This window comes from Ascaphus truei, chromosome 1 (assembly GCF_040206685.1).
Source record: "Ascaphus truei isolate aAscTru1 chromosome 1, aAscTru1.hap1, whole genome shotgun sequence".
Lineage (NCBI taxonomy): Eukaryota > Metazoa > Chordata > Amphibia > Anura > Ascaphidae > Ascaphus > Ascaphus truei.
This window is the reverse complement of record NC_134483.1, coordinates 110,813,272-110,825,710: the sequence shown is the minus strand read 5'-3', so window position 1 is coordinate 110,825,710 and position 12,439 is coordinate 110,813,272. Positions and strand designations below refer to the sequence as shown.

General features: G+C 45.3%; 1 protein-coding gene across 2 annotated transcripts in view; it reads right to left on the bottom strand.

Moving 5' to 3' along the window:
• The window catches only part of ARSK (arylsulfatase family member K), a 139,488-nt gene that overhangs the window by 61,096 nt on the left and 65,953 nt on the right, over positions 1-12,439 (bottom strand). For both annotated transcript variants that reach the window (XM_075593285.1, XM_075593283.1), the window contains exons 3-5: positions 10,193-10,352; positions 7,624-7,906; positions 1,593-1,764 (exon numbers count right to left, since the gene is read on the bottom strand). In XM_075593285.1, the coding sequence (XP_075449400.1) occupies positions 1,593-1,764; positions 7,624-7,906; positions 10,193-10,352 (615 nt within the window). The remainder of the gene's footprint in view (positions 1-1,592; positions 1,765-7,623; positions 7,907-10,192; positions 10,353-12,439) is intronic.

Sequence of the window (12,439 nt, the reverse complement as noted above, 5' to 3'; positions counted from 1 at the left end):
GGCTTTTTTTTCTAGATTCGACATTTATACACACACACACACACACACACGACTAATTGTAGTATAATGTAATACAATAAATAAACTAATGTCAAAAACGAATGTTCTTACTAGGAATTTGTTTTTTTAAAAATGAGGGACTGGGGGCGGGATTAGAGGCGGGGTTGGGGGCGGGGTTGGGGGCGGGATTAGAGGCGGGACTAGGTGGCGAGTAGATTTTTTGGTTCGGTGAGTAGATTTTTTGGGTGATTTGTCAAGCACTGTATATATATATATATATATATATATATATATATATATATATATATATATATATATATATATATATATATATATATGGTCACCTTAGAAGGTGGTCACCTTAGAAGAAGCCCGTGGGGGTGAAACGCGTTGTGGTATTTATTTGCTACTGGCCCCTGACTGCTGGCCTCTTTTGGACCTTATCTTTTGTTTGGGACTCTTCTCATATTCTGGTTATTCACTCCGGCTGGGGTGACTACCATCCAGGACTCTAAGCTGCATTGAACTCAGGCCATTTATGCTATACAGGAGATGAGTATACTGTTTACTCTGGGTTCTTTTATATGCTATTGCTATTTACCAGCTATTGCACTAGTCTTAAGCATATGACCAGTTTCCTGTATATGTTCTTATTCTAGGGCTGTGTTTGGGTCACTGAATTATCTTTATGGTCTTTTGTATGAGCTATATTTATAGGTCTATGCATTAGGGGTTTTCATTCCAGTGCCCCACATATGAGTTTAGCATGTTTGGTGATATTTTCTATGTTATGTTTACATCTTTCCTGGTGGTTTTACACCACATAATTTTCTCTGGAGTTTAGGGCATTTACCTGTATTGTTTATTGATACCATCTCCTCACTATATGACCGGCCGGTTGTAAATCACTATGGGTACTTGGTCCCCATAGTGGTTTCATTTATTGAGGTTTTGCCTTTATTCCCCTTTTTATTTTCCTCCTTATATCTGTGTTATATGAGTTAGTCCCATTCATTTATAATAATAATTTTTTTGTCCAATCATATACCTCTTTTTTGAGTCCAGTTGTTAGGGTTTCAGTTAGCTATTTTTTGTTTTTCTTTATATTTTGATTCAATAAATGTATTATTATTAATTTGCTAAATTAGTCTGAGTGCTTTTTGTGAGGTTTCTTTTTCTTTTTCTGTGTTTATATATCTTTCCTACTCCTCCAGCACTGCCAGCAGATGTTTTTCTGTTATTTGCAGTCATTCTCTGTTCTGGTTTAGACAGCGTTTATATGTATATTGGTTGTTTTGATGCGGTATTCATCTTTGTGTGTCATATATAACAATTTAAACAGAGGTTTCCAACAAATCCTGAGTGTGCGTGTCCTGATCAGTGTGACTGGTTTATTTCAAGCGCTGGTTGTATTAAGTGTGCAGTTAGAACCAGAAGGAGTTTGAACAAGGAAGGGGATAAACAAGGTATAGTATATCGAAGTACAGTTTATTGTTGGTACTTATAACTTCATAGTTGCAATACTGAACAGGATTGAACACTGCATATTCCATCAGGTCTGTGATATGGTTAATTAATATAATTCTACCTACCAAGTATACCATCTGTCTCAGCGCACATAGCATAATAACAAGCTCTTATATCTCGGATCTCCTGGTCAGTAAAATGTCCAGTACAGTTCTTAGTATAAGAAGAGTAGTAGTCCACTGGATGCATGCTTTGTAAAGGTAACCATTTAGGAATAGTTATATCCTTTTGTGACACCTGAAAGGTAAAGAAAGATAAATATTGCATTTGTTTTATTTTAAGTGTAACCCTTGTTCCCCCCCCCACCCCCCAAGACACATATGCTATATCTAGGGTGTGTGAGGGCTGGCTACATGTGCTCGAGTGGTGCATACCTGCCGGTAACAGGAGGGTCTGAGCTTCCTGTGATGTTGTTGGGGAGACAGGACCAGGCTTCTGGGGTAGTTGCCTCATTCTCTTAGTGATGGTGCAGCGCCTCCATCCTCTATACCTTCCCAGGGTATGGGGTAGGACCCGTATAGAAGAAGTGACCCCTGGTCCCAGGGTGGATGCTCCAGAATCACACAACAGTCTTAGTAAGAACAGCAATGTCTCTCTTTATTGTAGCTAGATGATACACAGCAGCCTTGCAGCATACAGCCGCAACAACAACAGCAGTAGCAGTAGCAGCACACACAGCCTTTCTCCTCTCCTCTCCTCTCCTTTCCTCCAAGAGGTACTCCACAGGATGACTGTATCCACTGAAACTTTCTGCTTCTCTCTGCATACTCTATCTGGTACCCACTAATATGAGGTGGCATACCCCAGGCTAGGCAGAACTCCTTCTTGTGCACTGAACTCGATCACTAGTCCTGCAAGTGCTCTGTGGGGGTATTTTATGTGGGTGCTAGCTAGTGTACCGGGCATCTCCCTAGGTACGGGCGTCCCTCTTTTGGCCACTCATAGTGCGGGCCCTGGGCCATGGTCCCTGGACACGTTACCAGGCTGACCCCCCCCCCCAGTTGCCTCACACTCTATGCCTCAAGGGACTAGGACAGCTATAGCTATGCACCCATCTTACGCCCCCCGCTTAGGGCGCCCAGGGCGTACTGTGCGGGAGCAGAGGTCCACGCTCCCCTGACTACCCCCGGTATGCAATTGCGCCCTACTTCCTTCAGCACTTGACCGGAGAGTGCACATCACTCTTTCTGCCCTGCCTTGCTGTAAGCCTGGCCTGTTCTGGATCTCAGCAGCTCGCCTTCAAATGTAACCCTTGTTTCCCCCCCCCCCCCCCAGACACATGCTATATCTAGGGTGTGTGAGGGCTGGCTACATGTGCTCGATTGGTGTATACCTGCCGGTAACAGGAGGGCCTGAGCTTCCCGCGATGTTGTTGGCGAGACAGGACCAGGCTTCTGGGGTATTTGCCTCATTCTCTTAGTGGTGGTGCAGCGCCTCTATCTTCTATACCTTCCCAGGGTATGGGGTAGGACCCGTATAGAAGAAGTTACCCCTGGTCCCAGGGTGGATGCTCCAGAATCACACAACAGTCTTAGTAAGATCAGCAATGTCTCTCTTTATTGTAGCTAGATGATACACAGCAGCCTTGCAGCATACAGAGGGGCTACACTCTCCCTCTGGTGGAATCCAAAGGTCCCCACTTTGACCTAGCTCTAGAAGCACCATCCTGCGGCGAACAACCTGGGAAACAAACACGCATCTCATGCAGTTGAATAGACATAACATAGGCTTATATGAGGTAGTAATGTAACACACGGTTACTCCCAACGCTGAGAACCCTAGTAATAATGGCTCGGATCCGGTTTCCGAATTTTCCTGCCATTGTTATCCGTAACGGTCACAAAGAAGGACTGGACCGACCCATGCTCCGGTCGATATATTACGCTGTCCATGTATATACAACGTCCTATACTCCAGATCCTGACCAACTCAGTTATACGGTCCTCGTTATGATAACCAGCTTTACCAAACTTGGTCCTAAGGTATTCTTGTACGGCTTCTCGGAGCCAATTGTCTCTGCTCTCCTCTATTTCCCTCATGATGGGCTCAGGCACATAAGGGTATTCATATCCATGTGACTGCCTATACCTAGCCACTATGGCTCTGTCGGCTCGGCTCAACTTAGTAAGCTTACGGTGACCCGTCCTGCTTGGCAGTACCCAAAACTCTCGTTCTACAAGAGCAATCTCGTCGTACAGTATACTGGGGCCTTTGGGCTGAATGAGTTTCTGTTCTATCTCCCGGTACCGGTGGTCTATCTCGTCCTCTACCTCCTGGGGAGTTAAGGCACCTGCCGCCCACCAATGATCAACTATGTTGTTCTTAATGAGCAAGAACCGCGTACGGTCCATACTTTCATGGTACCCAGTGAACAGGGGTGCCCACCACTTGTCACGGTGCTCGTACTCTGTGGAATGGCTAGTGTGCTCTACCTCTGACTCTGCTTGTGACAAGACACCGGACGTCCTCGCCTCTGTAGAGCACGAGCAATCTTTCCTCCCTTTGGCATTGAAATACCTGGTAGGGTTCATCTTATGAACCACCGTACTGACCAACCCAGCCTCTGCTGGAGTGTGGGACCCTCGGGCTCTCCCTCTAGCTGTAGGAGAAAACGGCACAGGGTTAGACACAAGTATCACACTGTCATAAGGTATTTCCCCATCAGACCCCTCATCGCTCAATTCCCAGTCCCGCAAATCCCTGGAGTATTTGGGATACTTGCTCAGTTTATCCCCGCTATGTCCCGGTGGCAACACTCGTGACGGGGCAGGGGCAGTGGCCGGGGCGATGGAGCTAGGGGTTGAGGCAGGGGCAACGTTCAAGTCATTGTCCAGCAAGCGGGTAATACCGCGACCAAGTGACGCTTTCTTGGGTGCTTTCTCCGCCATACTTTGCGCCTCTCTCGATGGGCCTCGGCTCTTCAGGGTGGCCATTGCAGTGGCCATGGCTACTCTCCGTGAGGAGAACAGCGTTCCCGGGCCTCTCTTTCCGTTGGGCCTGGAAGTGACGTCATCACCGGTGCCCGCGGAATCTCCACCCGCTCCGTGCTCACGCACCGGAAGTCCGTCGAGGACCGCATGGGCGTTGGCGGAGCATCCGGTTCGCGGACGGACAAGTAGGCCGTAAGCCTCTCCTTCTCGTCCTCCTCGATTGTTGACTTCGCCTGGCGGGAGTAAGGCGGTGGTGGAGTCTCCTTACCGCTCCGCTGCTGTTTGGTGATCTTGGGGTCCTCCGGAGTTGTCTCGGACGCCATCTCCGCCGCACTGGGGAGTCACCACGGCCGTGGAACTTCTACGGGCCTCAGGCCGCACAAGCGCTCACCATCGGAAGGTGTCCGGACTCTCTTCTCTTCCTCCGAGGATATCACGATCGGATCCTCCGCAAGTGAGATACCGGGTTCTTCTGCGATACAACCAGTGAGTATGGGTACGAAACGGTCTCGCTCCGGTACCTCCACTGCGGTCGCGCTCTTCTCCGTCGACAGCTCGCTTGGTTCTGTAGCGAGCTGGGCCTTGGTTCTTCCCGCTTGGTTGCAACGGGGAACTAGGGCCGCTTTCTCTTTACTGTCCGCCACCTCCGTTAACGTTCTTGGAGAGAGGCACCCCGTGGGGTCTTGATCAAAGTCCATGGCTCGTTCGGCCACAGGTAAAACATGCCGCATTGAGGGCATTTTGCCTTGGTGCTTGGGACCTCTCCGGGTATCCCGCAATGTACACACAAACACCGGAGGTATTCGTGCTCTGCCACCTCCACTACCAGTAAGCCTCCTGGTAGCTGATAGATCGTGGTGCTCATCTCCCTCTATGGTCTGCGAGGGGCCTCAATACCCCAGTGCCCACCTCAGAGGGTCCCCTCTGGGCGGGGGTAGATCCTCCCCATCACCCCCTCATCAGGGTGAGGGGCATTGGTTCCACCAGAGCTCTGCTCACTCCGCTCTCTTCCAACTCCCAGGACAGACTCGGATCGACTCCTCAAGGAGACTCCCAAGTAGACTAACTGTCACTTACAGGAATGGGCTGCTAAATAGTCTCAGCCCTACCCCTCATGATGTCAACAGAACCTCCCCTCTGTCTCATGCCTGCAGCAGAGCCAGGGGCCTGCATCCATCACTCAGGGCAGGGCAGGGCTTGAAGGGGGGAAAACCCATGATTAATACTGGTGCCTGCCCTTAACAGGACTTACCTCAGTAGGAGAAAGATATGTATAGCCTGTGCTTTTTACAGGGGGCTACATAAGAATGATTTAATTGATTAGCATTCTTGTTTAACCGATTTCGCCCTGTAAAGTTCATGTACTAGTACAAGCTTCATTTTGTAGTCAATTCATTGCATGTCAAAAAAACCACTAAAGTGCAAAAATTATTTCTTAATATTTCTCTACCGAAAAGGTTGAAACAGCTTTAATATGCGTGATATATATTTTCAATTATCATACATATAGAAATAGACACGGGTTGTTGTAATTGGTAGCAAAATAATTAAGTACTTAAATAGCAGATAATGCCTTTTTTATCTGTACTAGCTAAATATATTTCAAGACAAGCTAAAGAAATACTTGTGGCGGTGAAGAGGTTAACTGGGCTTGTAATAAAGTTCAGGCCCACTTGGTTAACCCTGACCCGTGTGTTAGGGTCTTAGAGTGTCAGCTCTGGGAGTCAGATATCAAAAATGTATTACTGCAACTGTATACTGATTTTGCGACATTAAAGAATGATGTGGTTTTATTTCCTCTCCGGGGATGCTGGGATCGGGAGATTTCTAGGCTGTAAGTTTCAGGGTGGGTTTGGCGGAGAAAGTCTTTGCAGAATGCAGCTATGTAGCGGGGTTCCGGGTTATGGGATACCCCAAAAGTTCTATACGGAGATTGAGTGATATCTTCTGATACTGCTAAGCACATTACTCCGCCAACGTTGTACCCTGAAAACGCTCTTACGACTCACTGCCAGAGTCCCTGCTGCAGCATCTTCCAGACAAGGTAAATGGGTATGAAGGGGTTAAAAGATATCTGCAGGTATACACAGAGCCCTTAGTTTAGCATGGGACTCCCCAGTATAGCAGAGGTACCCCCATACTATACATGCCCAGGTATCCTGAGCCTAGAGTAGGGGTTCAGGAAGGTGCTCACGCTAAGGTTATGAAGCTGAGCAGATTTGCAGTGTTTAAAAGTATATTTCTAATGTGTGCCAGGAATGAGGCTAGTGATTTGTAGGGCTTTCTAAGTTATAGACTCTGGAAGGCACAGATGGTTACCAGGGGCCATACTTGAAAGGGCTCAGAGATGCCTAGGTGTGAGGCCATAAGGGCCCTGGGATTATTATAGAGCACCCATATCCTGGCATGAAACAAGGCAACCTAACACCCTTTGCTAAACAGCCAGCCACTGTGGAGCCTCGCACCGTGGGGGAGTGAAGGGGCAGAGGGGGCTATTTCACCTGCCCGGGGAAAAGGCTCAGGGGTGGGAAACCCGTATGAGTGTGTTAGATTGGTCATTATGCGGTTGCTAAGGTGTTTTGATTGGGCTGCAGGTTTTCTGGGACCTGGACACCAGAGGTTTGAAAAGCTCTGACACGGGTCAGATTCTTCAGTTCTAAGTGTTCTAAGAGATCCATCTAAGAGTTTCATCAGTTCCATCTTGTGTGATTCACCTGAGATTCAGTCCCATTGGAGAAGTGGCCTGGAATAATTTGGCTGTGTTTGCAATTAGGAAAGATTAGTTTTGTTATCCCAGTTTTCCAAAGTAAGTGTGTTTTTTTACTGTATTTTTGTGTAACATTGTTGTGTGAGTTCATTAGGTGAATAAACGCAATTTATTTTTATCTCTCTGCTTGCTCAATCAATGATCCCGGTAATTAAAAGTTGTAATAAGCTGGTCTTACCGTGAAAATAGTCCTGAGACATTTGATTACAGATATATTATATAATCCAAATATGACACTTAATAATACATTATTTATAATGTATCATATTTTCATTATTAGTTCTGCACATAAAAACATTTGTTGATGCAAAATAAATGACCAAATACAGTTTTATTGAATAAAAATATAATTCAAAGCTGAAACAAATGTTAAAAGTTAGAAATGCTTCAAACACTCACCTTTTGAAACCAGTAAAGAGAGGTAAGAAATGTTGAGGATCCAAAATTTTCCCCCATATTTTGTGAAGGGTATGGGTGTGGTAAATTTAATCCCAGATAAAGAAAAAAGGGTTGTGAGAGTTTCGTGGCTTCTTTTCGTATCCAGCTTACTGCTGTATCTGTGTTCTTCCAGTCCTCTTCCATAACTCTAGTCTGTGTCTGGTTTCCAGTAAGATTTGCAAAGGGCCTTCCTTCTTGTCTGAGCAGAAACTGAACATCTCTGGTCCAGGCTTCTATGCGGTTACTGGAAACAAACACACAGCTTTGAGTTCACTTCTCCAGAACAAGATCATTTCCATTATTTCTTAGAGACAGGTATTTATTAATGCTCCAGACCCCTCCATTTACAAAGCTTCAGTATAAACTTGGTGTGGACTTGTGCAAGTGACATACATTGGCTGTTTTCTGAATAATAGAGCCTTTGCCATAATCTCCAAGTGGGGCTGTAAATTATCAGATCCCAACCTTCCCGCAATTTACTCCTACTATAGATAAGGGTCCTTCACTCGCTGGCTTCTTTTTTATTGGAAGCCAGAGTGGGAGTAGTCAACACACACAATTATATTGTCATGCTAGACTAACATTCTAGAACCAAAGTTCTAAACCAGATAAAGGTTTTCAGCTCTATTCCTAGAGATCACCATCTGATTAAATTGTTTATCCTATATTCTTTATATAATCTGATTTCATTCCATTGGTAATTCGAATAGTGAGTTCACGTAAAGGAAAATTCCATATCACAATCTTTACTCCCAGATACAGGACATATTTACAAGGCAGCTGTACAGCATCCAAGTCCTTAAAGGGGCACTCTTAGGGACCATTTATTTATTTTCATGTTTTAATAGGTTTGAAGCAGGGAGTCTCTGAAGCTGAACCACATTCATTTCCGCTCCAGGGACCCCAGCTTACTTAGGAAAGGCGATCCTGGTATCTATCTGTTGTTTAAATGTATTACTGTATGTCACGTGGGCCAATAGGAAGATGCACGGGATGACGTTACAGCTTACTATTGGCCCGCAGGATGTGCGACATTTAAAGCTGCCATTTCGATAGCTCCATCTCTGCTGCTACCGGCACCCTGTTCCGAGGTATCTCGGGAAGCAGGGGGTACCCATAGCTTAAATTAACGTGGTTCAGCTCCAGAGACCCCTGCTTCAACCCTATTTTAAAAAAAATAAAGTGCTACCTGGAGTGCTTTCTTTAAGATGAAGGCAGCCAAGCAGACCGGCATGCAGTTCAGTAGAGGCACTGCCTGGTAGTCTAGCCACACCCTCCCTTGCAGTCTGCCCAGCTCTCTGTCTCTTCCCTGACATGGGGCTAGCAGCCTGGTTGTTTAATTCAGTGCAGCTGGACCATTGAAATTAACTCTGCAATAGACATGGGTGAATCCGCCCAAATCTGTTTTCTAGATTTTCTAGCATTTACCAAATTCATTTTGCAGTGTAAAATTTGCAAACGGATTTGGTCGGTTTTAATCCGCGTGGATTCATCAAAAACTGCCATTGGATACAATCCATTGACGGATTTGTAGAATCCAATTTGCAGATTCAGCAACTAGTTGGTGGATTCTTAAAAATCCATAAATTGATTGCTGAATTCACGGATTGGATTCTACAAATCAACGGATTGCGGAATCCACAGGGTATTTTGACAATAATAAAAAAATACGCAAAACGTAAATTGGCCCTTTTTGAGATTGATCCGCTAAAATCAGTGGACCCATAGTACCGGCCGATCCGCTGTGGATCCAAATTCAACCCCCAAAATCGCCCATCTCTACACTGCAGCACCAGGTACACTGGTAACTTAGAACAATCTTAGTCAGGGGAGTCTGCATATTAAGGCCATGCCTATAATGCTGTCGTTGGCGACGGCGACACGGCGGGTGACGTCACCCGACGCCACCGACGAAAGTTTCGCCGGGCGGCAGGGTTGCGGGATTCCGGCAATTTGATTTGTTCAAGGGCTGTCACGTGACGAGACAGCCCTTGAAAAATCAAATGTTGCCGGCTTCCAGTTTCCGCGACGGCGCTTTGTCGCGTCGCACGCACTATAAGCGCACGCGGTCGGCGGCAATGTATTTGTTTTCGGGCGACGTCACGTCGCCGGCACTCTAAGCGCGGCCTAAGAAGGGCTGGGGTGTCCTTCCCTGTCATACACTTTTTAATAAATATGGACCTAAATGTGTTTTTACACTAAAAACAACAATATATTTGAGTATGAATCATTGAGATTCTAGCCATTACTAAAAACTCCTCACATGAAAAACACTTACTGTCCTCATTACAATATGCAATTTAACTGCAGTCTTGAGAAATCTCCACTATATTTTCATGGAAATACTTTACACTAGAGTTTGAGAAATGAATTTGGCTGTCCTTTGTAAATGCACATATGCAAAAAAATGGTATATCTAATACAGGAGAGAAGGATGAAATACATTTTATTACAAATATACATCAAGCACATCAAAAATGTGTTAAATATGCATGATCTCTTATTTTTAGATTTAAAATTCATTACCAACCTAAGTGAATGAGATCCACTTTTATAATCTTGTTTCCCAAACTTTTGAGTAATATAGCCGTGGTTTTTCACAAGGTCCATCCATGTTGGGTAATCTGGATCAAGGCACTTGAAGTTATTCCAAGACTCTGTTAAGTGGGGGAATAAGCCACTCCACATGGCTGAAAAGAAAGAGAAGTGATTTCAGCACGGAAGCTTTACACTGGGCTGTTGTTACAGTAGCAAAATGTGACAAAGAAATCCATGTATGGAAGATCACATCTGATGCAGACTTGAGATGTAAAACATGCGCAATTATTCACACATTTGATGAACAGTAGATATTCACAACCCTTGAAAATGTTGCAAATACTGTACTGTATGTTCCTTTTGCAATAAGAAAAACGACAAGCCTCACCATTTAATTCTGCAATTAGAAAGTGCCCTAAAAGTGGCCAGTAATGCCACACCAAGCAGGTTGGCCTGGTACCGGCCATTAGCTGGAGCTTCAAACCTTAGTTAACATGGAGCTTCAAGTTAAATCTAGCAACACATCTTGTGAATAAAGCATTTCAACAACTTAGACTCATAACTACTGTTTTCCAATGACACTTACCAACCATTGTGGCACTGCCATCCACTACACTTACTCCTTCCTCTGTTGTCTTCTGTAAGACTCCACTAGTCTTACAGATTAACACTAAAATGGTAAGATGTCTGGGATAGGGATTCCTTTTATCCTTGTATGCTTCTATGCGCTTTTATGTTTGATGTACTTATCATACTATATTTACCTATACTGTACAGTGGCGGCCGCCTTTAGCCTCTAGCGGCCGTTTCAACGCGGTTTTTAAAACCGCGGGCAGATGCGGCATGTTCCGGCCGTATATCTCAATTTTGTAAAGTGTTCCATATATTGTTGGCGCTATATCAATTATTTATACATATATGCACACATTTACATGACATACTGTATTTAATATAGTATACTTTGCTAAGATGAATTATTATGTATGTACCCGTATATTGGTTTTACTTAACCTGAGCAGTGCACCATTATTTCGTGCTCCATGGTGTATATGCTTTAGACATTTTTGGCCTTCGTCCCTTTGGGTGCTGAAGGGGCCGCTGGTCCTCAGAGCAATCATGTGATCGTCGTGTCACTGATTAAGGAAATGGAAGAGTAGTCCTCTTCTCTTTCCCTTCCTGCCAGATCGCGTTCTGCGCTTCATAGGAGAGAGCAGCATGCAATATCCCCTAAACAATTAGCTGAAAAAGCCCTGGAGTGCCAGATTTCATCATGTGGGGGCTATGTCATTGGGCACTCAAAGGGTTCAAGCAGGAATCCCGGCTGCTCTTTTTTTTTACCCCTTCTGTCCCCTTTTGTTTTAACAGCATGGAAACCAGGGTGCTCTCTGGAGCTAAACAACACTATCTTTTGCTCCAGGGACCTGCTGGTTATCCAGACACTTACTCGTGAAGTTATCTGTTTTAAAATTCCCTCCAGGGGAAAGAAAGTGGCTGCAAAATCTTGTGGGTCCTGAGAACCAATAGGAAGCCACAATGTCATCCTTTGTGGCTTCCTATTGGACAACCATTTAAATACAAGGAAGTAACACTGGTTGAGCTTCAGATGATGCCCCAGATCCCTTTCTATAAAAAAGTAGGTTTAGATAAGCGGGATAGTGCTTTAATTAATAATAAGCCATTTGAAAACCTTTCTTTACAATGAGGAGATGTAAACGGCAAATTAGAGGCAAGGGTCAAACTGGCCCACTGTGAACTGGGGGGGCCCCGGAAGCTTGCTCTCCCTCTCCCCCTAGTGCAAAGGAAGCAGGGTTTTTGATGCCAAGTGTAGCGCACTTTCCCCCATCCCCTGGGAGATATGGCGGCTACTGTGTGTGTGCATTACCTGTGGCTCACAGGAGGACTGAACCTCCGCTGCTGGGAGCCTGGGGTATACCTCATCCATTTGGTGACAGCGCCTCCACCTGCGCGGGATCCTAACAGTATAGGATATCCCTGTGCAGGACACTATGTCAATAATATACACTGGTATGGTATAACAAGTTTTCTGAACGCATAAGAAGAGTAATACTGTAACAGAACTACTCAGCCCTCACAGGGCTGTACCGCCACACCATGCCACCAACACCATGTCGACACCCCGGTGGGGTTTACCCCAAAGTACTGAGGTGCCCCATAGCACCCAACGACCATGGTGTCTACAGAGTCAACCCACCAAAAGTCTGTGTGACAGCGCTACACA